Raw genomic sequence first — 25880 nt, 5'->3', positions numbered from 1 at the left:
ATGAGTACGTGCCGGTGCAGTCAGCATCCTCGCCAGGCGATAGGTGGAAGAAGATGGCGACATCATGTGGACGTTCGGTGGCGCCGATGTTGACGGCATCCTCGCCAGATGCAGAGATGATGGAGATTGCGAGGCCGTGTCGATGTAGTCGAATGGTGGCATGTCGGTGTAGTTGGCTTCTCCGTCGGGACCGATGATGATGTCGATGGCACTAGTGGTGGGGTTGATGAAGATGTGAAGACGGTGGGCAACTCCTCCTCCATCTACTTCGGTTGCACATGGGTGAACTCTGATTATCCGTCCATCTTGGTCGTGATTCCTATCGCCCGCTTACCTGTAGATGCACTGAAATGAGAGAGATAGAAAAGGATAAAGAGAAGATGATGCATGCAGGCATGCCATTAAAGCAGGTGGATGTCATGATTTTAATCTTCAGTTTTGCTAGAACTCATCTAGATGAGATATAATTTGGTCTCATTCACTTTTTATAGTCATTGGATGTGATGCTATAAGATGCGTGTGTGCTGGCGTGGGTTGTATCTATTTTTGTTTTCAAAGTGAATGAGACCAAATTATATCTTATCTAGATGAGTTCTAGGTACTCCTTTTAATCTTCCCTTGCTGAGATAGATGGTGGCGCAGCCTTGTACGCCGGCCCCCTCATTGCGGCGTGTGCACCACTGTACATATTCGCCAGGTGGAAGTAGTCCGAGTGTCCGACTCGGGGTGTCATAGGGAGCCACCTTGGGATGCCTGTGTTGAGGTAGTACGTGGCAGCGTGTACGGACGAAGGCTCCGCCTGGCTCACCCGGCGGACGTTCGTCGTTGTTGCGGTCTTCACAGGCGTGCCTCGTCGCTGCCATCTTGAGCTTTGTTGTGGCGCGTGCTACATCGCCGCCGCGAGTGTCTCATCGACTCCATGGAGATGGCATTGAAGCTGCTTCTTCATGTGTACATGAATATCATCTGCTCAGCTCTTGGGCGCCATGTGTCATTGAACTCAACTTTGGTGTAGGTTGATATTGGATCTCCGGGCTGTAAGCGGGCGGCTTCAATGTCGTGGTGGTGGTGTAGATGGTGCTGGGCTGCAGGTCTGCAGCTTCGACGTCGTTGTGGTGGTGTAGATGGATGAAGACGCCGGTCGAAGAAGACACCATGGGTGGCGCACGTGGACGCCTTGGGTGCCTTTGCACCAAAAGTGCTAGGGCCTGTGTGCGGGCTCCTCCGTATATCCCAGACGACCAGGGTGTGGGCTGGTCGGTGAGCATGTCTTCGCCATGGGCGCGTCTCGCTATCTCCTCTCCGCCGCCGCCGTGGGAACATCTTCAACTGGGCATGTGTTGGCCTATGTGAGGTCGCCGTGCTCGGCGTGCGTGCTGCCGCCGACGCGTCATCTCGTCCTCGACGCTGCCACCGCAGGCCCGTCTCCTCTTGGCTCGGTTTCTCCCGGGTGCAATCTCCCGATGGCCTTGCGAGGTCTCCTCTCGCTGCTTTCCTCCGTGTCACCTGAAGGATTAGGGACGGAGAGAACGAGATATATTTATATACAGATAAACCATGAATTAAGAATAAGAGCTCCGTGCATGCCTCCATGAGTATGCATGAGATGCGTCCGGATGATGATTTCCGTGGAGCTAGCTTGGACAAGTCTGCATGAAGCGGCCATGTGGCGGTGGCGCAACTTCCCGGCCTTGCAAACGCGGCCAGCGTTGTCTCGGGCCGCCGGCAAGCTTCCGCCGCCGTGAACCGCTCATCGTTGCCGCTGCTTCCTCTACATGGGCGCGTGTGTGAGGGCGCCGTCGGCCGCCACCAAGGGCGCACCCATCTCCTGGGTGCAGCTTCTGGTCTCTTGGCCGTCCCGGGCGCACACGCCGTGCGCGCTACTGCGGCCACGTCCTTGCCTCTCTGGGGTCTCTGGTTTGTTGGCTGCCTCCCTAGACGCGTGCTTCACCATCCGGTTGACGTGCTTTGCATCTCCAATCTGCACGGTGAAGAAGATAAAAGAAGGATAGGGAGTTATCAACGTGCATGGTTCCTATATTGTTTAGGCCTTGTTGATACGAGTCTCGACGTCGTTGCCACCGAGCATCTCATCGACTCCATGGAAATGGCATGAGGTTTTTGCTGGACGTTTGTGCGTCGGCGCGTGTAGGCCGCAGCCTCCTCCTTGTGTTGTCCCGGTGTGCCATACGGCTACCGGTTGCTTCTGGTCCATGCGCTGGTGCAACCGAAGTCGGCGCGTCATCCGCCACCGTCGCCGCCGCTTTTCTTCTCTCATCGCAAGGGCGCAGCGGGGCCTCCTCTGTAGGATCCTCCGTCCATCTACTGGCCGCCGCCACCGTGGGCGCGTCTCTCCGTGCGTGTCTCTGCTGGGCGCCTCCTCGTCGATGCTGCCGCCGTGGGTGCGTCTCCTCGCCCTCCTGGATGTGATCTCGTGATGGCCTTCAGATCTCCATCTTCGACATTTGCTAATTGAGAATAAAAGAAGAATCGTTAGAAAAGGAATTGTACGTGTGCCCTTATATGCATGTGCCATGCAACGCAAGATGTTTTCGATCAAACGCTCATGTGAAGAGCTAGCTTGACTTGACGCAGCGGTCTTGCCGTCGCCGCCGGCGCATCTTGGAGCTTGGACGGGTGTCGCTGCTGCCGCCGCGGCGGCGGCATCCTCTCGCCGGTCTGGTGCACGTGCACCGCCGAACAAGGCTGCCGTACTCGCCGCCGCCGTGGGCACGTGGCTCTTTCCCTTCTCTTTATGGTTTTTCTTGTGCGTGTGTTTTCCCGGGGCGTATTCTCTGGTACGGCTCCCCCCTCCCTTCTTCGTGGCTGCTGCCTCAGCCTTTATATAGGCCAGCGTCATGGCAATGGATAGCTATGAGATGCGCGGACGCTGCGGAGGACTTGTTCGGCAGGTGCTATTCTCATGGAGATGATAAGAACGTTATCTCTTTGAGACTTATCCTTTGTGCGTGCGGTGCAGTAGCTAGATCTGCGCATGGTCACGGCTGGCACGTTCAGCCTGGCCTGATGGGCCTGCACCGGTAATCTAAGCCAACTAGCCCCTCTACTTACTTAGCTAGCTAGTAGCCGCATGCACGCATGGGATTTTCATCATATCATGTACGTGTGCATGTTCCCTCAAACAAAAATGTACGTGTGCATGCAGAGATCTATGATTAACCTCCCTCAATGCTTCCTGCTGTTTGTTCCATCATCAAGGCGGAGGACCATGAGGCGTGCAGGAGCAGGTATATGTATCTCTTCATCAGGGCAACGAAGGTAAAATACTGATGTTGCACAGCGCCGCGCCAGCGTGTGTGCTTGGCTGGCGGCGGCCGCAACAACCATTGCGCCCGAGTAGATCAGCAGCCCTGGTGGCGAGATAGCATCGAAGTTAGTCGTAGAATTCCCACCACATGTGCTTGTACTAGTTACCACGAGAGCAGCTGGATTATCTTGAGATTGCTATCATGATTAATGAAGTCAGAACTTGTTTGTGCGCACGAGGTACGTGCACGTCCCAACTTCTCTTCAACTCATACAAGAAGGAAATGTCTGCATACAATGAGGCCATGCACACATGTATCCTGAGGTCCTTCTCTTGACAGCCCTGTGGCGTCCGAAGGTATCAGTGGCAAGGGCGCGTCTTAGCGGCCACATTGGCGATGGGCGCGTGTATTGGTGCGGTGCACCCATCACTCAGCATTAATTAGAACACCTAGGAGGCACTCCAAATTATGGCCGAGGAAGTGGATCTTCGGACATAAAGATGAGACTATGTCGCAGTCATGCATTAAGAATAGTGCAAGCGAATTCACTTACATGACGAGGAAACTTGTTGTGACCATGTAGCAGCTATGGTGCCAGCCAACAATACAACCTATTTTTTTTTCATTTGACAGCAAAATACCATGCCGTGCCCTGAAGTAAATTTATCAATCTAGCCGCGACCGCAGCTGTCGCGGTGCCAGCCGGCTAAATTGAAGGGTTTCACAGATTCATGCTGGCCGCACTGGCGCGTTGCACTGCTCCCGTGAAGTTGACACGTTGATGTAGATGAGATACTAGAAAGCCATTGGTGGGTCACCTCGTAATCATCAAGGTAACACCAAGACGTTGTGGCCAAGGTAGAAAAAAATTCTACACCGGAATCCCATCGGCGTGATCAGAACAGAGAGTGCCGGAATAGACTTCAACTCGCTTCGTTGTTATTGAAGATAAGGGTGCCAGAGTGCCGCGGCAGTGTTGTAGGTGCATGGGTGTTGCTGCTACCAGTGCTAACAACATATGTTGATGTAGACCAATAGTGTGCCGGAGTATCATCAGCGATGTAATAGACGCACTGGTGTTGCTGCCCCTAGTGTTGATGAAGTTTGTTGGTGTAGATTATTCGATGCCGAGATGTCGTCGGCGATGTCATGGACACACGGGTTCGCTGCCCCCAGTGCCGATGGCATGTGTTGGTGTAGAAAGCTCTATGTCGGGATGTCATCGACGACCCTGTGAACACATGAGTGTTAACCCCCAATGTCGATGGAGTAGGTTGGTGAAGCCAAGACGCCGTCGGCGACGTCTTGGATGAACTGATGCAATTGCCCCCAATGTTGATGGAGTATGTTGTCGACGACATTGTGGACACACGGGTTCGCTGCCCCAGTGTCTGCCGTATATTGGGGTAGACAATCAAATGTCAAGATGTCATCGACATTATCATGACGCAGTTTTGTTGCTGTCCAAGTAGCCATCCTGTCGGTGCAGGCTCAACGTGTGCGCCATTAACTAGTGATGGCTGCACTGATGATGAACAAAAGAGTGCATGCAAGCATATTTATGGAATGTAATGTCATAAAAAATGAAGTATTTTTTAGATTGGATGAAGATGTTGGCCCTCCTGACAATCACTAGCTATAATGTGTCATCAATAAAGGCTACCAAAGGGCTTATCATTGGGGACTGTCGAAACGACCATCAGCAAGTTAAGAACTGAATAAGCTTTAGCTTATGTGTATGGGGACACCGTGCTTCAGAGATGCCTCTGACAGGCAGTAGAAAAGCATACCCTAGCCCATCATGGTATCGAGAAACCCTACAGCTCGATCATGCCCCCCGCGCAATGCCTCAAGAACCCAGAGACTTAGGTGAGGTTGATAAGGGTGATGGTTTTGGGATAACAGCTTGGCTATTTTTTTCTTCATGCATTAATGAGGGGTGGTGAATGGCTATCTTCCGCCTTCTTTCCAGTGGTTCCCCTACCGCTCAAGATTGCCGGATTTGCTTCTTGGCACTTTTGGAACTTTTTGATTGCTTCTTGGAATTTGAGGTTTCCTCTATTGTGAGGATTGCTTGCATGGGCTGGCTGCATTACCTTGGACTTCATGAGTATTTTTTCACTTTGGAGATTTGCTTGCACTTCTTCGGGGATCACTTTCCACACTTGCTCGGGGGCCCACCTTCAGAACTTGGAAGACAACCATTCACCTATGTGTACTAAGAAAACCCTCTGGCACTTTATTTGGGGCTTTTGGTGGCACGACCCAGGGTTGCCATGTGGCTACACACCGCCCAACTTGTGTTGGGTCAGGTAGCCCTTTCATGATCTTTTCCTATAGTCTTCCCTGGGACGTGAGCTTCTGTGAACCTGAGACATGCCGGGAAACATGATGGGCGCGGGGTCTGATAATAGAAGTGCCCAAGTAGTCTTAATTTCTAGCATATACTTGTTTGTACACACGTATTAACGCTATATTTTTATAATTGATAAGCACAAAATTACGACAAAATCTCGTCGAACAATAAGCCAAGTGCCTCGTCTGCCACATGGTTTATACATAAGCCGGGTGCCACCGTGGGGCGCACAGTTACTATATTTTCGAACGGAGGGAGTATGAATTTACACTATTCTCTTGCATATATTTTGTACTTACATGAAAAAAGAAAATAATTTAATTTAAAATATTTAGAACATAGTTTTTTTTCTATTTTTTACATGAATTTGATGGGAAAAATATGTGTGCGCATTTTGGGAAAAATGTTAAATGAATACCTCTCGATATAAGAGCCGAGCTGGATTCCCGGTAGGCTGAGTGCAAATGCTTTCTCATATATTGCAAATAGTTATATTTGTTAATTGAAATTTTCGTAAATGTAGTTAAACTCATAAGAGGGCTATTATTTTGCTAAACCATAATACTCTCATGAGCAGTATCTTACATAGGATGCCACATACACATATCGATAATTATCAGAATACATTTTTGTTTTGTTGTTTTCTCACATAGGCACACCATATATACTTCACACTTTATATTCTACTCCCTCCGTAAAGAAATATGAGAACATTCTAAATGTTCTTATATTTCTTTACGGAGGGATTAGAATGTTCTTATATTTCTTTACGGAGGGAGTACTAGGAAAAAAAGGGAAGGCGTGATGCACGACCCAATCTCTCTTGAACCTGTAATAGTAATCATCTTCAGCCCTTCATTTCATGGTCATCCCATCGAATTTCCACAACTTACAAAAGTAGGACAAGCCTAACAGTATGTTTTCCTTGTTAGCGGCAACAACATTTGTACAGTAGTGATTCCCTCCCTGAAAAGAATCTTGTACTGACCGTGAGCACTGAGCGGAGAGGGCTCGTGATGCAGATGGTGCACGTCCTCAGTCAACACCTCAGTCAACACCGCTTGCAGCATTACCCGTACGTGCCTTTATTTCTTACTGCCACCAGATCTGAGATGCAGTGATTCTCTTGTCGGTTAGACAGGTTCTCATGATGCACGAGTCTTGAATAGCAAACGTTGTCCTAATTATGCCATGTTAAAACGCGCAAACGGGCTGAATTATGAATATAAAATTTATCAAGGGATAGTGAGTTTTATAGTTATTAAGGTTATTATTGAGAAATAGTACTCAATGATCATCTGATTTTTTTTCAAAAATAATTTGTCAGAATCAAAAATTATAAGACACCTGGGCTCTGAAGTTTCAAAATAGGCGCGATGTACGACCCTATCTCTCTTGAACATGTAGTAATCAACTTCAGCCCTTCATTTCATGGTCCATCCTATAGGATTCCACAAGTTCCCATTCAGAGGGAAATCTCATTTTAAAACTGAATCATATATATGCCTCCGTCCGGGATCCATTTCTCTGACAAGTATTTCCGGATCCATTTCTTCGACAAGTATTTTTGAACGGAGGTAGTACCAAATTACTAACAAGATGCACCTAAGGATCGTTGTATTCTAATGATGGCCTTGGAGGAAAAATCTTATCCTGATTGTGAGCACGGAGCACATGAGCTCGTGATGCACGAGGTGCACATCCTTAGTCAAGAAAGCATGCAGCGTTGCCCGTACGTGCCTTTATTCCTTACTGCCACCAAAGCTGAGATCGAGTGATTCTGTTGCCGGTGAGAAAGGTGCTCGTGATGCACAAGGATGAGTCAGCACCACCAGTTCTGTCCTCGTATGCATCCTAGCGCCTTCGTGGTGCACATGGCTGATCCTCACATGCACAAAACATCATGGGGTGTCTCGCTCCATCTAATCCTAGACATGCTCCTATTGGCATTGGCCCTAGCTAGCGATCTATAAATACGACTCCCAGCCTTCTAGTTCTCACACACAACAATCTACTAGCATCTCATAAGCCTACAACATCCCTTGAACCAGAGCCCCACCCAACTCACTAGTCACCATGGCCAATTTCCAGATAACTCCCCGCGCCGCGTTCGTGGAGAGCAATGAGCTCAACTTCCGCAGCATGTACCTTTTCCACACTCCCCTTGGTTCAAACCAGAATCAGTCAGGCATAATAGACTCGAATGTTACTACCGGTTTGGGTGCGACCGTCGTTAACAACTGGCCGATATGTGATGGCCCTAGCCCCGGCGCCACCGTTGTTGCGCGTGCACAAGGCCTGCATATCTATGCCGGTAACTGGCAGAATACTTTCAGCATAACATTCGAGGTTGAAAGGTACGTACACAGATGCATTCATACATGGTTATATATATCTTTGTGAAGCAATATATCTTCATGTTGATTAGTTAAACTACAGATGATTATATCATTAGGTAATACTGTATATTGCAGTGCATGATACAGTTAACAACCACATCTTTTTTTGAATTTTATTTTTTTGAATTTTTTAACAACCACATCTGAACGTGATATAGGTTTAAGGGATCAACGCTTCAAGTGATGGGGATATCCGTTGAAGAAGGTGAGTGGGCTATTGTTGGTGGGACAGGACAGTTCGCTATGGCGACCGGTGTCATCTACAAAAAGTTCCATGAGCAAAGGAGCGACGGTAACATCATAGAGCTCACTGTCCATGGATTTTGTCCCATGCTTAAAGGTTCACAGGTGAGATGAATAACCAACATATACAACTACTTTTTGTCTTCACCTAAATCTTCATTAGTTTGTGTCCGCGTCCCTTTTATTCAAGAAAATATCACATAATTGTCTTATCATATTGTAGAGCCTTCCCACAAAGGTTGGACCATGGGGTGGAAATGGAGGCTCAGATAAAGACATCGTCGAGGCACCAAGACGTATAGAGAGCATCACAGTTAGCAGCGGCACCATCATTGATTCAATCAAATTTTCTTATGTCGACCAAGCTGGTCAGAAGCGCACTGTTGGACCCTGGGGAGGTTGTGGAGGAAAACAAAATACGGTCAGTGGACTCTTTTAATGAAATTTTATGTGATTTTCTCAGTTTCATATGTAAGCAACAAACACTTATTTATTCTTGCGCAATGCAGTTCGTACTCGGCACTTCTGAGTTTGTGAAGGAAGTTTCCGGAACATTCGGCCTTTATGGCAGAGACAACCACAACATAATAACATCACTGAAATTTGTCACCAACATGAAGACATACGGGCCTTTCGGACAAGCAAAGGGAACCACTTTTACCATACCCGTGCAAAAGAATAGCAGCATCGTGGGCTTCTTCGGACGCAGTGGGATATATCTCGACGCGCTTGGTGTCTACGTGCACCCTCTCTAAGCTACTAGCTAGCGGCTAATGCTCTTATTTCCGGTGTGTATTTCTCAATCAATTTGAATAAGCGGAAAGGATCTAGTAGACTTTTCTCTTGTCTAGAAGATCCTATCAAGCCACCCAACTGCCTTTTTTAATTAGCTTTGTTGTGATGAATAAAAGTCTCGGTTTTATATGTGGGATGTGATTTTCTTATATATGCGTCTTGCTTGGGATGCATGTAAAGTGATGACACCTATGAGAGTTGAGTCGAATCATATCTTCTCTGCATAATTTTGTATACAACCATCTAATAATTAACCTGATAGGAAATCTCAAGGAGGTTGTTTCGTCATCCGTGCTCCTGCCCCTCATCCTCCTCCCACTTTGCATGCAGGTTCGGAAAATGGAACAAGAGGGAGGGCCCAAGGTCTTCAGTAAGCTTATTGTGTGCTCACCATTTCTCACTAGAGATTGTGGTAAATAAAAGGACACGCATAAGGTTGTAGTGGTAACAGAGACATCCTTCATCATAGAACTGCTTATAAGAACGGGCGAATCATACAAGCACCTCTTCCCATTGCAAGATAAATAGATCAAGTTGGCCAGACAAAACCCAAATACCGGAGAAGAAATACGAGCCTATATGCAATCATGCATATAAGGGATCAAAGAAACTCAAATAACTTTTATGGATATAAAAAGATAGATCTGATCATAAACTCAAAGTTCATCCGATCCCAACAAACACACCGTAAAAAGAGTTACATCATATGGATCTCCAAGAGACCATTGTATGGAGAATCAGACGAGAGAGAGGAAGCCATCTAGCTACTAACTACGGAACTGAAGGTCTAAAAAGAACTACTCACACATCATCGGAGAGGCACCAATGGAAGTGGTGAACCCCTCCGTGATGGTGTCTAGATTGGATTTGGTGGTTCTGGACTCTGCGGCGGCTGGAATTGATTTTCGTCGACTCCCCTAGGGTTTCTGGAATATTGGGGCATTTCTAGAGCAAAGAGGCGGTCCGGAGGGCACCCGAGGTGGGCACAACCCACCAGGGCGCGCCTGGGCCTCTTGGCGTGCCCTGGTTGGTTGTGCTCTCCTCGGAGCACCCCCTGGGCGCAACCTTGGCCCATTAGGTGTCTTCTGGTCCATAAAAAATCTCTGTAAAGTTTCGTTGCATTTGGACTCCGTTTGATATTGATTTTCTGTGATGTAAAAAACATGCAAAAAACAACAACTGACACTTGCCACTATATCAATAGGTTAGTACCATTTTTTATAAAATGATTATAAAACATTCAAGATTGATAATATAACAGCATGGAACAATTAAAAATTATAGAGACGTTAGAGACGTATCACCCCACCATATCTCCCTGCCCATCAGTGCATATGGCGAGCACCAGCCACCTACCCACCGGAGAGAGACGCCGAGCGGACACCACATGTTGCCGCAGAAGGGCTGTAGAAGCGTCCAATCGTCCCCGCAACCTAACCCGCTGACTATCATGGACCGACGCTCCACTGCCAAGCGACTGCACGCCGCCAGTAGCCTCCACTGCACTGCCATGGACCACGCCCCAAGCCTTGAACCCGACGACCACGACCACCAGCCTGCACCACCCCACTGACAACCAGGCGTGAGATCCAGATGGATTTCACACTAATCTGGCACGCAAGCTCCAGTAAGGTAACTACAACAGCTAACAAACGCCAGGCCTAGACACTGCTGCAACGTGTTGAAGCTCGCCGACAAAACCTACTGAGTAGTTGATGAAACTCTGACGAATCCTCGCTATAGTTGGATATCTGCCAACTCCTTGATCACATCTCATACAGCCCTCACACACGGACATAATAGATATGCATGCTCCGCACTCTCCAGTCGACCACAGAAACAACAACACGCAGCATCGGAGATGTGTTGTCGTTATAATTATGCTCCGGATGGAAGACAATCTTGAGCAAAATGCCATAGGACAACTTTCATTTTATCGGGAGCTTTTACAGCCGAAATGGCCTTCCAATTCTTCTCCTCAACAGCTATATTCAAGGATAGACCAGAGCCACTTTTGCTGCGAGTTAAAAAAAGAGAGCCAACGGCGTCATATTACATGCAGATAGTACCGTGTCTTCACCATGCATACTTAGTAAAAGGTCATCTTGCAAAGTCCATACCACCATGTATACGCGTTTCATGCATACGCGTGCGTGCCCTTAAGTATGCACGTTTTTTTGAAAGCAACATGGCTTTATTACTCAACGTGCGGGCAGACCGCCAAAATACACTCATCCACTCGGGCAGGTACAACCGCTTCCCATTGCATACAGTGGTCAGGTTCACACAAACGACCAAGGTTAGCCAGTTCGTGAGCGACCGAGTTCGCGCTACGTCGATAGACAGAGATAGAAAAATGAGAGAATCAGAGCTTCAATTGGTATTTCATGTCCTTGATCATAGCTGCGTACGCCGAAGAATCCACCTTGCGCAAGTCCAACGCCTCAGCCAGTAGTTGCGAGTCCGTCTCAAGCTCTACTCGTACCAGACCAAGGTCGACAGCCATATTGATCGCGTGGGACATAGCTACGGCTTCAGCAGCAAAAGCATCGCTTACGTTGTCACTCCTCCCTGCCCGAGCACATAGCAGGATGCGCTCTTTTGATCTTACTGTGACTCCCCACCCGACGTGGTGCTGACCAGGAACAAAAGAGCCGTCCACATTTATCTTATAATCAGACTCCACCGGAGGTCGCCACCTCTCTGGGGTTGCGCCTTGTCAGCTGCTTTCCTGAAGATGTGCAGATATTCGAGAACATTGCTCCTGGTCCGTCTAGCCACTTCTGCAGCCGCAAAAGGCATTTCTCCTTCTATGAGTTTGTTCCTATTTGACCACCACAACCACCAAAAGGTGAGTACATATAGCCGCTTTTTAATATCTAGACCCCATAGATAATTTATCATCACATGCACAGACGTAATAGTCTCCATCTCCATGCGTTTCTTCTCCATGGCTAGGTCTCTCCACACCTCCTTTGCTGACTTGCATTTTATGAACAGGTGTGCTCCATCCTCATCAGCCTTGCCACAGAACAAGCATTTTGTGTCGACGATTGGGTTCACCGTATATGAACTCGCCGGAACTCATACTACTCCAAATATTAGTACGTACTAGGTACTTTCCTAGTCTAATAACTTGCACGCTGATCCTAGGTAATTGCTCTCATACCAATGATTGGAATTCCGTCCTCGCCGCCTTCTTGTCACCGCCCCACCGAACAACAACTGCACGATCCTCCTTGTCGCCGCTCGAGCAACAATTGCCTGCTGCTCCTCGTCGCTGCATCCCAGCGACTATATCGCTCGCTCCTAGTTCTCGCTACACCAACGACTAAATCGCCTGCCGCTCTTCGTCGCTACACCAGCGAATGTATTGCCCGCCCCGAGGTGCTAATCTGGTCGCCACCCCGGGGAAAGCGCAGCTTCACCTCAACCTTGCTCTGATACCAATTGTTGGAAATTCTCCTACAGGATCGATCACATCAAACTACACGAACATACGCACACAAAAGTGGATAGCCAAGGGTGCGTCTCGCACCCTCTAATTCCTCTATTTATTGCTTTTCTCTTTTTTTTTCTTGATTACAACATACGCCCTAGGCTGTACATATATACACGTACCAGCCATGACTCAAACCGACTCAACCTTGACAAGCTTTAGGAACCCTACTAAGACACGTATATGTACTAGTATAGCTAGCTAACTCGTACACGGACGCTTTCCTAAATCAATCAACTGACGTAACTATACTAATTCCTAAACCAGCTAGTACAACTCGTACATGATCAGGCATCTACATGAAAACTTTCCAAACTGTACGGTAACCTGCCGAACTGACGTAAACATCGGTCACCTTAATCATGCTTAGACTTAACCCGACTCAATACATTAATCACCGGTAAGCCTGATTGCAACAATACTAATTTTAATTAACCCAACATATGTTTGGATTACTCCAATAACCCTTGCGTACTACATTTGTGCGAAAAGCGAGGGATTCATGTTTAAGCCGCCAAGTGAACATTTGGATGTTTTTCGGGCAAGGATCTTCCAAAGACGCTTCCAGCAATCGTCCTTAGCACTGTCCAGATTGCCAGGGTTCGGATCACTTCCCCCCACACCATCATTCATCATGTTTTGCTCGAGCTGACGCTAGAGTTTGTATGCACTTTTGACGGAGTGGACACCCTTGGTATTGTACTGCCATGCAATGAAATCTTGAACCCCCTCTCATAGCGGTATGTGGAGAATATGTTTGATGTCATCCGCCCAGAAGGTGTCTCTCACCAGTTGCTCGTCCCACTGTCCGGTAATTGGATCAATGAGGTCACAAACTCGCTCCAGGAGATTTTGCCCTTTGGGGGTCAAGACTCGTCGTGACCAGGGCCGAGGTATCCACGGATCAGACCAAATCTTTACTTGAGTACCATCGCCAATTCTCCAAATGTACCATTCCCGGAAAAGGTGTAGCCCGTGAAGTAGACTCCGCCAGGAGTAGGATATGCCGTCCCTAGGGGCAGCATCTAGAATCTGGCCATTCGGAAAATACCAAGCTTGCAATACCTTCGCACAGAGAGAGTTCGGGTGTTGGATGAGTCTCCATATTTGCCTGGATAGCATAGCTATATTAAAACACTTCCGCTTCGGTAGACCCCCTTCAACACAAGGACGGCTAAGATTGTCCCATACCCCTTCATAACGGAGGGCACGATGGGCAAAAATCAAAAAAGAGGCCGCCCGCCTGCCGTCCCGCTCGTAATGTATACGTATACGTGTACGCTTTTGTTTTTTTTCAGCCGGGTCGTCCCGCCAGCGCGCCCACCCCCGCACGCCCACGTCCGGTAATTACGCGCGGACAGGCGCATGCATGCATGCATGGCGCGGTTACGGGCCCCGCTACCGAATGCAGGCTGCGGCCTGCCCCCGCTTCCGGCTCGGCCTGCGGCGCCCGCTTCCGCCTCGCTTCGGTCGTCCCCGCTTCTGCCTCGCTTCGGCCGCCCCCGCTTCCCTCTCGGCCTGCGGCGCCCGCTTCCGCCTCGGTCTGCGGTGCCGCTTCCGCCTCGGCCTGCGCCGCCCGCTGCCGCCTCGCCTCGCGTTGGCCGCCCCCGCTGAGGCGCTGCCGCCTGCCCTCCGCCCCCGCTGCCGCCTCGCCTGCCCCCGACCCGTGCCCGACGAGTCTCTCCCTCCCATAAATCCGCCCCCGACCCGCGCGCTAGCCTCACATAAACCGCCCCAGCTCCGCATCTCCTCTTAGAGACCGTCCCTGATCCCACTTTCTCCGATCGATCTCCGGCGTGGCGGCTCTCTCCGGCGCGATGCCTCGTGGATGCGGATGCTTCGGCCGGCGGTGGTTCGGCTGGGGAGGCGGCAGTGGAGACGTAGGGAGCAGTCGCCGGGCGGTTGGCGACGGTGGACGCGGCGGCAGCGGTGGTGGACGCGTCGGTAGCGGTGGTCGACGCGGCACCGCGCCGGGCGGTCTGTGGCCCTCTAGCCTCACCGGGCCGCAGACCGTGGATATCTACCGGCACGGCATCCCCGTGCCGCCGTCGTGTCGCCTAGCACACGGCTGGCACATGACGAGCGAAGGCTATGCCACGCCTGGGCCGGCACAACCCGGTCCGTGGAACCCCGAAGGTCGCCTCAACTTTTGGCAAGGCCGCGACTTCGACACCGTCGTCAGCTTCTACAAGTCTCGGGGCATCCGTGCGGACTCTCCAAACGCGCCCCTCGCGCCACCCGCCGCCCCGGCTGTGCAGGCCCGTGCCGGTCGGCGTGCTCGCGCAGGCGCTCCGGCCGCTCCCGCCGCTCCAGCGGCCGCCCCTGAGTTTCACATCCCGCCGGAACTGGCGGCGATGCAAGAGGAGGGCGACCCGTTGGAGTCGCCGGGTTTGATCCGCGCGATCCGGAACTCCACGTCGGAGACCGGTTGGATGCCGCCGGAGGATGTTGTTGACCCGAGGGACCCGACAGACGAGCTGGGATACTGGCAGGTGGTCAGGGAGTTGACCGATACACTAGCGCAGCAGTCATCTACCGTGGAAGAATTTTTCGGATACTTGGGCAGTTCCGATGACTCAGATGGCGGTGAAGACGGCGGTGAAGACGGCGGGCAGACGGTAGTGGTTGATCTTTTGAGTAGCGACGAGGAGTAGTTAGATTTGTTTTAGTGTTAATCTTTTTTCAAGTAAAATTTCGTTCGAATGTAAAATATCCTAAATATGAACGAAATTATGTTGCTTTAACGAGTAATGGAATGGTTGCATAATGTATCAGTTACTGATATTGTTTTTATTTCCATTGATATTGTAAAAAGGTGAAGTAAACACATAAAATTCCGGCAAAAAAATTAAGCAACATAAAAAAACACCGAACCACCCATGCTGAGCCGGCATGAGACAATAACACGGACGGGTGCGTTTTTTCACCACGTCGGTCAACCCAGGTAGTATAACACATACAATGGCATCATCATCATGAAACGACAGCAAACAAAATAAACAGAATTTTGAAACTGCAGACTATTGCACCAAAGTTCGTTGCTCGTTGCACTAGGGGTACGTGGGTGCTGTCGAGGGTGATGCCAACGTGTGGAAAAAGTTTTGTGCCATTTGGCGGAGTCAAAGAAAAAAAGTAGTCGGGAACCCCCCTCCGGTAGACCGAAAAGAAGCTCGTTGCACTGGGGGTACGTGATCGCATGCATGCAATTGCACCAAAGTGGGCGGACATGCGGGCACGGCCTACGTAGGGCCCCACGCAAGGTTGGAACGAAAACGGACACAAAACAAACGTTGCGTCACGTCCGGCCAGTGTTTTACGGCATTTTCACGGGGAAAATCCTAGGAAATGCATCGAGCGTCGGAAAAATATGCAAACTGGCGTGGGTGCTGTCGAGGGTGATGCCAACGTGTGGAAAAAGTTTCGTGCCATTTGGCGGAGTCAAAGAAAAAAAGTAGTCGGGAACCCCCCTCCGGTAGACCGAAAAGAAGCTCGTTGCACAGGGGGTACGTGATCGCATGCATGCAATTGCACCAAAGTGGGCGGACATGCGGGCATGGCCTACGTAGGGCCCCACGCAAGGTTGGAACGAAAACGGACACAAAACAAACGTTGCGTCACGTCCGGCCAGTGTTTTACGGCATTTTCACGGGGAAAATCCTAGGAAATGCATCGAGCGTCGGAAAAATATGCAAACTGGCGTGGGTGCTGTCGAGGGTGATGCCAACGTGCGGAAAAAGTTTCGTGCCATTTGGCGGAGTCCAAAAAAATTATCTATCAATCAATGTATTTTCGATAATGGTTGTTTTAAAAAACAGACGCAACTAATGATTGGGAAAAAAACTAATGAATGGGTTCTTACAAAAAAAATGGATAAGCCCGCGTACATGCATATCCATCGGGGGTCAAAGGCCCTCCACGCCTCCACGATCTCCAGTCCACGCCGCCTCCACGAGCGCCTCTCGCGACGCCATCTAGGGCAAACGCAGCCCCCGACGCCACCTCACACCGCCTCCACGATCGCCTCCCCCGACATCATCTGCGGCCGACGCCGCCTCACGCCGCCTTAACGATCGCCTCCCCCGACGCCATCTGCGGCCGCCGCCCCCGACGCCAAGTCACGCCGACGCCGCCCCAACGCCCGCGACGGCCCTGAGGCCATCTGCCACCGACGCCAGCTCACGCCGACGCACCACAGAGCGACTGCCCCAACACGATCTGCCCCGACGCCGTCGCCCCCGTTGCCACGATCTAAGTACTGCGTAAATACATGCATGCATGAGTGGCTGATACATGCACTGTATATACCATAGTGTTTCTTAGTTCTGTGAAAACCACCTAAGTGTTTGGCTACAGTGTAGTTTTGCTATAGTTTTGGTCATAATTATGCATGCATGACAGCTGATTTTAATTCAGTTTTTCTAGGTATATACAGCAGAAAAACCATGGTATAAAAAATAGTATGGCATCTTAAACCACACGTACCTGTTCTAGTCCAAACACCTCAAAGTATTACATACCAAAGATTTTTTCAGAAATCATAGTGTTTCTAAAAAAACTTTCAAATTATTTACAGGTTGCGACCGACGCCATCTGCCACCAACGCCACCGCGCCGTCGTCCCCCAGGGCCGGCCCTGATCCCATGGCACGAGGTACTATGCATTCATCATGTTTATCATGTGCCCATATAAAGTAGCTAACATTTTTTTTGCTCCTATTCCTAGCAACGGTGGAGTACGGAGAGATTTTTTGTTCGGTTGAGAAGTGGTGTCTGTTGGTCAACAAACTAAACTCTAGACAGAAAAAGCGTTTTGCAAGCACTAGTCTTGGAAAAATGCTGATGATACCTAGTGTGCTCATGCGCAAATGTTTGCTCAAGTTCATTATTAAATCGTATTCGTTGGACAGAAAAAGGTTCATCATGCCATCAAAAAATGGTGCGATTTCATTGCGCACCGAAGATGTGTTTGACATTTTTGGGCTACAGAACAAGGGCAAAGATGCCATGAAAGCGCTAGGAAAAGGGGGGTTAAAGGCGAAGGTGAAGGTGCCTAGTCGCTTTTTAGATTCCAATACGGGGGAAATGATGATAGACGACCTGATTGAGAACATCGTTGCCAGTGGCACATACGATGATGATTTCCTCCGTAGAATTGTTCTGGTTCTGCTAGGCACGGTTCTTGCACCGCAGTCCACGATAGAAGTTCCTAATGCTTATTACAAGTTAGTGCACGATGTGGAGGCCATCAAAGCATATAATTGGAACGCGTTTACATTACGCGTTTGCGTGGAAGGCATCACAAAGACCTTATCAGATCTTACAAAATTTACTTGGCCGATCGGAAACCTTGCCCTCCTACAGGTAAATCTTATGTTATATTTGTTTCTTTCGAACTATAGTTTGTGAAATTTTTTTGCTAATATACTTCATGTTCATGCAGTACATGTTTTGGGAGAAGGTGCAGCCACTGGATGATGAGGCATTTGATCCAATAGCTAATGGGTATCCATTGATGCTTAATTGGTCAGAAGATGAGGCTATGAAGCGTGACGCGTACGACACGGCATACGGCCGTGGTAATGGGACGGTAAGTTACTATTTATGTGTTACTATTTCGTACTACATGAACTTAAGTTACTATTTATATGTTGAGAAATTTTAATTGATTTTACCTGTTACAGATTGATGACGTGATAAGTGAGAAGTACAGGCAGACATTAATTGCTCAACAAGGAAGAAAGGTGGAGGAAGAATTACAGCAAGAATTAGAGCAGGAAGATCGTGCCAAAAAAAGAAAGATAATAGAGATGAGGCTTCATCGAGCAGGGATAGTACATTAGATCAGGTGATGAAATGCATCAAAGATATGCAAAAAGAAATTAGACTTCTCCCTCAAAAATGTGCTGAGGTAATATGAGTGATGTGTACTTCAGTTTACATTGGATTATTCATAATTTATGCATGTAGTTAATGCAATTAATGTATCATTGCAGATAGTAGTGGGGAAGCTGGAGAAGAAATTTCTTGTCTTCAAGCCAAACAAGGGGTCTGATGATGACATTGAGTATGTGGAGCATAGTGAAGACTGGGTGGGGAAGTATGGTCCATCAAAATATTGGCCAGATGTACAATCAACTCCTGCAAAAGAAGATATGGACAACAGGGTGGATGCATCTGTTACAGGAGATGTGCATCACAACACACCTGGTACAGGAGATGAAGGCGACCCCTTCGTTATTGAGGATAATGGTAATTCTCCCAACCCATCTCTTGCGACGGTAGACACGAATGACTTTCCAGCTATTACTTCAACCCCCAAGAATATGAATGAAGTGTCAGACGGGTCTAGCGCCGATAAATCTGAGGAATTTAGTATGGATAGTCTGAACACCCATATTAAAAATGCGAAAGAAAATGGCACTAAGGAGAATGATGGGAAGGAGAATGATGAAAAGGAGAATGATGAAAAGGAGAATGATGAAAAGGAGAATGATGGGAAGGAGAATGATGGGAAACGGTCAAAATATTGTCTTTCACCTTTTCTTCAGAACGGTGGACGTAAACGTGCAAAGAAAAGTAAGTGCTAGGTAATTTATTCTTGCAACATACTTCTGTCCTTGCATGCACACTTTATTAACTCATTGTTTCTTACTATTTTAGGTCTATTTGGTATAAGAGCTGCTATGATTAGTACTGATTACATTAATGAGGATCACATAGAGGCCGCGAAGGTTTATATCCGGACACTGGCAGAGTCGGAGAAGCTTTGCAGAAAAACTGTTGTGCACATGACGGGAATTGGTGGGGAAACATGTACACCTGATATGCTTGAAGCCATCATTTCAAAAAAGTGGTTGCATGGCGGTGTAAGTATTAGCACTAAGTTATTAAGTTGTACATGTCATTTACATAAATTATCTAATAGGCGTATTGCTGTTATGTTATTTTGTAGGTCATCAATAGTTATTGCAACCATATGCAGACCCATAATCCTCGTGCTGACCGTCACATATTATCATCTTGGATGTCCCACTGGCTTATTCTTCGTGGTGATGGAAAGGTTAACAACTCTAAGAGGCATTTTATGGATCATTTCACAAACCAAACTAAAATGGTGTCTAGAGTTACTGAAGAGTATTTCATCAAAGATAAGGTACTTCAGTTTAGTATGATCATTCGTAGTACATCTGTGTGTACATCAACATGAATAAACTTTGTTGTAGGCATACTTTCCTTTTCATGTGGACGAAAGTCATTGGATAACAGTTCTTATGCACAACAAGAAAAAAGAGTTTCAAGTTTTAAACTCTACTGGTAAATGCAACAAAAGAGTTCTTGCAAAGATTGCTAAGCTGGTAAGCTTACAACGATACATAAAACAATATATAGTTATTCGAAATGTACTTCATATGTATTTTTCATTTTTATTTCAGAGGGCAGAAATAGCTAATGATACAAACGAGGTGAATGCTCTTATTGGAACGAAACATCCTGACGTATCTTCCTGACCAATAAGGGAGTACGATATGCCATCACAAACAGACGGGTATGTTGCAAATGTTGAATTAGTATATACTTGTATGATCCATCAATAATTGACTTGTGGTTTCTTGCAGAGTCTCTTGTGGTCTTTTCGTGGTGAAATGCGTTCAAAGCTGGGACGGAGATGATTGGACATTTGAGTTCGATCAAGATGAGGTTAATGCTTCAAGGGGACGCATTCTAGCTGAAATACTTTTTTCAGAATGCAACACGAAGGAAGTAGTGAAAGAGAAGATCCTCAAGATCATGGAGAAGAAATGAGTCGGAGGATGGGGTGTTGGCTATTATCTCCACTAAATAAACGTGCCGTTGTCGGTACTTGATACAATTTTCATATTAAGACATCATCTCTATATTGTAATGTGGCATGGTTTAGCATGTTCCGCAACTAAATAAATGTGCCGTGGTCGGTATTTGCTACAATATCTATTTTTCAATGTCACTTTTATTTGCATCATTGTCGGTGACACTCTTATTTGCATCATTGTGGGTGATGATATTTTTTTAAATGAGTATATTTGTTCTGCACTTTCGTAAAAGTAAAATAATATTTTTTAAAAATATTCAGAAAAAAATGCCCAACCACCGCAGCCGGGCCCATAGTGGGGAACAGATCATACCCAAATCAAGCCCAAAGGGGGCGACTCGGGCGGCTGATAGAGCCCACTAATGGGCCCGGCAACGGGGTCCAACAGGGCTGCGGGCATGTATAAGAGAGGAGCTCGGTGGAGGGGGCGGAGGCAGCTATTTAAGCCGCTCCTCGCGCCCCCTGGCTTCCGAGGTGGGACTAAAAATGGCGTCCCCATCGCGCCCCACACTGCACGTGGTCGCCGCAAGGCTCAGGAGGCCTATTGTCTCGGGCCGGCCCAGTTCAGCCTAATGAAGGCACGCCGCCACTCGGCCCCTCCCCCGGCCCACGCCCACTCCCCTCCCTCAGTGCACGCGGCCGCCGCAGGGCTCATGAGGCCGTTTTCGGCGCTGTCACCGGCCGGCCCAGTTCGGCCCATAGAGGCAGGGCGCCACTCGCCCCCTCCCACGGCCCACGCCCACTCCCCTCTCCCGCGCGCTGCCGAACTCACGCCAGTTTAGTCCCACCTCAAAAGTGGAGGGGTGCCAGGAGCGACTTAAATAGCTGCCTCCGCCCCCTCTTTCGAACTCCTCTCATATCACACTGCCCGCAGCCCCGTTGGACCCCGTTGCCGGGCCCATTAGTGGGCTCTATCAGCCGCCCGAGTCGCCTCTTTCGGGCTTGATTTGGGTGTATGATTTGTTCCCCACTACGGGCCCGACTGCGGTGGTTGGGCATATTTTTTTCTGGCAGTACAAATAAACAGAATTTCGAAATAGTACAAATAAATAGAATTTCCAAACAGTACAAATAAACAGAATTTCGAAACTTCATATAGAAACAGTACAAATCATCACGTAACAGTACAAATCAAGTTTTCTGGCACACATGTGCGAATAAAAATAGCATAGGTTATTCAGACATAACAGTACAAATCATCACGTAACAGTACAAATCAAGTTTTCTGGCACACACGTGCGAATAAAAATAGCGTTATTCAGACATGACTCGTGCGATCACTTTTATTCTTCCTACAAACCAAGCTGCGTCTCTACGCCCAGTTCCTGAACAAAACATAAAGAAATGGATGAGCAAATATAGTTGGTAAAATCAAAGTAGCAACATAACAAAAATAAAAAGGTTGCAACTCACTTCTCGTTCTTACTGCATGTAGCCTTGTTATGACCTGGGAGACCACACAGACTGCACAAAGGACCACTTTTCTTCTCTGTAAAATCTTTTGGCCTACCATTCTTTGTAACGTCGGGGCCCCCCTTCGATCGCCCCTTCTTAGGTGCACCCTTCGTCGAAACTTTCTGAGGATCACCAATACCAGGCTCAACTTGTTGCGCCTGACTTGCCTCCTTCTTCAGCATAGCATACATTCTACTTCCTATAAGTTCCTCCTCTGAAATCTTTTTCTGCGCTATTATATTGTCCAGACACTCCATCAACTCGTCGTACAAGAAGGGATCATTTGCTACAACATGAGCAGCTTCTGCGGTTTTAATGGTTATTGCACTATACCGTTCTCTCTCCAATGGCCCTGACCAACCCCATCCAAACATATCACTCTTCCGCTGCACAGGCAACCCATCTCTCGCATGTTTGGACAACCGATGCATGACACAACACTTTGGTATTTCAGTTAAGTTCAGATGATGGAGAACAAACAAAATGTGTTTGCATGGCAGCCCTTTCCGAACCATCCTAAGACAACTGCATGTAATAGTTTGTTCTGAGTTACCTGGTTCATAAACAACATTGTACCTGAACTTGTGGTTATCCTTCCATGTCACTATGAATGTTTGACGCCCAATTCCCACGAGCGTCTCAAATATCTCCAGCTGACCCATCTTATGCAAATCATCTTGCAGGATGTAGAAATTAGCAGGTGTGAATACTTTGGCGGCATGCTCCTCAAGGGCCTTATATTCAGTAACCGACGGTGGTTCCTTCCGGAATGCCTCGCAGTCATCGTACGCCTTGTTCTCACGCAGGCGAACTATACAGTTCTCATAATGCACCACCAAATCAACAATTGTCATACCGTAGTCCAGGTGAAGGTGAAGGCAGGAGTTGAGGCTTTCACTCCTCTGGTTACTTCGCATACCAAGGAAAAAACCATCGGAAAGATATGAAGCTGCCCAAAGTCTCCTCTTCCTGTACATCCTGTCAAGCCACTCTTTGGTTCTATCCGTCTTCCACTTATCATAGAAAGCTTTCCATCTCTGCTCAAAGTTCGCTTGAGAGGTGGCATAGTACAGGAGCGATCTGAACTCATCCAGTGACTTGTAATGCAGGTGCCTTTGCATATTTTTCTCGATATGCCAGGAGCAAAGACGATGGAAAACATCTGAAAGGACAGTCCGAATAGCCCGGATCATTGCAGCGTCACCGTCTGTGATTATTGACTTTGGCTTCACCTGACAGTTTGCCTTCATAAATGTCTGCAGCAGCCACACGTATGTCCCTTCCATCTCGTCAGCAATGATGGCACAACCAAACACTGTGGTGCAACGGTGGTTGTTAACTCCGACAAAGGGGACGAACGGCATACCGTATCTGTTCATCTTATACGTGCTATCAAACACGACCACATCTCCGTAGTCCTGATAGTCCCTCCGCGACTGTGCATCGCACCAGAACATACTCTTCAATCGCCCTTCCTTGTCACGCACATACTCAAAAAAAAAAAACTCAGGGTCCTTCTCCTTCCTGCTCCTCATAATGCCAACTGCCGTCTCTGCATCTCCCTTTACAATGAGCTTCATTTTTTCTCTGCAACAAAGATTGTAAATGTCCCTCCTGATAAGCCCGCACTTATCGTACGAACCGTATCTGCTGATGAAGTTGTCCATTATAATATGCTTTCTTATCCCGGCCGCTTCCATCGCCAATATCTCCGCCCTCTGGCCATCTCCAATCCGTCTGTGTAACCACAAAAAACAAACCTCGTCGGGCCGAGCCATCGCGTGGTTGTGATCATCCACGAATGATGCGACGAACCAAACGCCACGTTCTCTGTCCAGCTTCACCACCATATGTGCACCGCAGTCGCAACGAGTCTCCGGTCTAAGCCTGCGCTTGCGGCCCTCCATGGTTATGAACTTGCTCTGCCTTCTCCCTGCCCTGGAGCAAAGAAACCGCCGGTACCGTATCATTCCCGAAGCACCTCGTTTCACCTTCTGTTTCCTGATACTAAACCCGTGCTCTCTGGCGTGATTGTTGTAGAATATGTATGCATCCCCTTGCGACCGAAAGGTCATAGCCATAACCTTCCAATGTGTCTCAAGCATCTTCTGCTCCCTTTGAGCCTCCTCAATATCAATCTCTCCCTCATCGTGATCAAGTACGAGACCATTTGACTCCTCCTACAACATTCATTTGAAAATATATATATGTCAATTACTATCATTTAAATCATACTATTGATCGACGTACAACATCTAACAACTAACCTGGCTCAAGTTATCTGCAAATGATTCCTGCCAACTATGTTGCACATTGTCAACATCCACATCTTCCTGTAAATTTGTACACAAAGATATATAGTTAGCCATGCCATACTTTGCAAATTCAAAAATAAAAATAAAATATACGCCACTTACGTTGTCGCTATTTGCGCCATGTTCATTATTATCAAAATCCTCCGGAGGTAAGATATCATATGACGAGACGGAATCGTTGTCGCTGCTGTCATCATCTTCGTTCAAATTATCGTTATCGGTCTTAGTCACCTTATCAGTACCATTCTCGTCCCTCCCGAATGCGGATTCTTCGTCCATGTCAACACGCCAAACTCACAGAACTGCAAACCATTTGAAGTGTTGATTACAACAAGGACAAAAACTCATGTTGGTTTGCAAAAAAATAGAAAGACGTGTAATCCATGAACCCAGCAGCTACCATGAATTTTTTCTTAATGCAATGGTTCAAACAACACTTTTTTGTCTTGTGTGAAACAAATAGTTGAGGTTGCCCATCGGTGTGTGCATATTGTGTGATGTCATCATGACATAAATAAGCGTTCCTTAAATTAAGTCTGGCCTCCATTTACATTCTAGATTCATCACTTAACTAGCCCTAACTTATATCCATCATGCCCGCTAGGTTTAGATGACAAACCTTGCCCCGCGGTGTAGGCGTCGCCGGCGTTCGACGACGGCAGCTGTCCCCGCCTTGAATCTAGCAGCCGGCGACGTGCACGACGAGCCACCGGCCGGATGTTTGGCAGGATCCGCGACGGGGGGTGGGGAGAGTGGTGCGGAGGCGGCGTGGCACGTCGGGCCCTTCACGTCTGGGGGGTGGATGATGACGGTGAGATGCGGCGACGCACGCCGTTGGGACGGCCACGGCGGCGTCGGACGGGGTCGGACGGCGGCGTCGGACGGGGTCGGAGGGCGGCGATCCGCGGCGCCGGCGATCGGATGTGGCGGGTGAGTACACGAGGTGGGCGGGCGAGTAGACGGGGTGCTTGGACGCACGCCGTTGGGACGGCCACGGCGGCGTCGGACGGGCTCGGACGGTGGCGTCGGACGGGGTCGGAGGGCGGCGATCCGCGGCGGCGGCGATCGTATGGGGCGGCCGAGTAGACGGGGTGGACGGGCGAGTAGATGGGGTGGGCGGGTAGATCGTGCGGGCAGTTTTTTTTTTTTTGCATGCGCGCGGTCTACGTACGCCAGTTACATCCGTATAATACGAGGTGGGCATACCTTTTTTTCGTATGACCAATCTGCCCTTCTACGTTTTCTTGGGGGGGTCTACCGAAGCAAGCCCCTCTTAGTTAATGGCTGTACAAGTACCGTGGCACAGAATTCGTATCATTGCGATGATCAAGATGGCCATCTTTCGATTTTTGGAGACAACAGTTCCGACCAGAAAGTAACCGCACCCCGTACTGCCCGCGGTGATCTTTCATGAGCTCTATAGCTTTCTGATGATCTCCCAGATGGTAGTATGAATTGAATACTGTACGCATCGTATCTCACGGTGGGTGTACCGTCGGGGTCGATAGCAAAGCAAGATGCCTAAATCATTTTCTTTCCTTTAAAAAAATTCTAACAAAAAAGTAGATGCCTGGTTCTTTTGTAAGTTGCCCACTTTCATACCGGAAACCCGGAGAACACTTGGCGCCCATTTTAAAAACGAGGTCAGAGAATGATGGTGCACCCATCGCCCAGCAACTATCCTCAAAAGAAAAATCATAC

General features: G+C 48.3%; 2 protein-coding genes across 2 annotated transcripts; one reads left to right on the top strand and one right to left on the bottom strand.

Annotated features, from left to right (window-relative positions):
• Window positions 1–7614: 7614 nt before the first annotated feature.
• On the top strand, window positions 7615–9273 carry LOC125548879 (mannose/glucose-specific lectin-like). The gene is made up of 4 exons (XM_048712404.2): window positions 7615–7982; window positions 8183–8372; window positions 8491–8688; window positions 8777–9273. Exons 1-4 carry the CDS (start codon window positions 7702–7704, stop codon window positions 9020–9022), a joined length of 915 nt encoding a protein of 304 aa, XP_048568361.1. The 5' UTR covers window positions 7615–7701; the 3' UTR covers window positions 9023–9273.
• Window positions 9274–21818: 12545 nt separating this feature from the next.
• Window positions 21819–24458, bottom strand: LOC147980764 (protein FAR1-RELATED SEQUENCE 5-like). The gene is made up of 3 exons (XM_087516950.1): window positions 24282–24458; window positions 24132–24197; window positions 21819–24044 (listed from the first exon to the last, which is right to left on the bottom strand). The coding sequence occupies exons 1-3, from the start codon at window positions 24456–24458 to the stop codon at window positions 21819–21821; spliced, it is 2469 nt and encodes an 822-aa protein (XP_087373076.1).
• Window positions 24459–25880: the final 1422 nt, after the last annotated feature.

This window comes from Triticum urartu, chromosome 3A (assembly GCF_056163025.1).
Source record: "Triticum urartu cultivar PI428250 chromosome 3A, HENAU_Tu73, whole genome shotgun sequence".
NCBI classification, from domain to species: domain Eukaryota; kingdom Viridiplantae; phylum Streptophyta; class Magnoliopsida; order Poales; family Poaceae; genus Triticum; species Triticum urartu.
The sequence above is the reverse complement of the archived record's forward strand: the minus strand, read 5'-3'. Positions and strand labels throughout refer to the sequence as shown.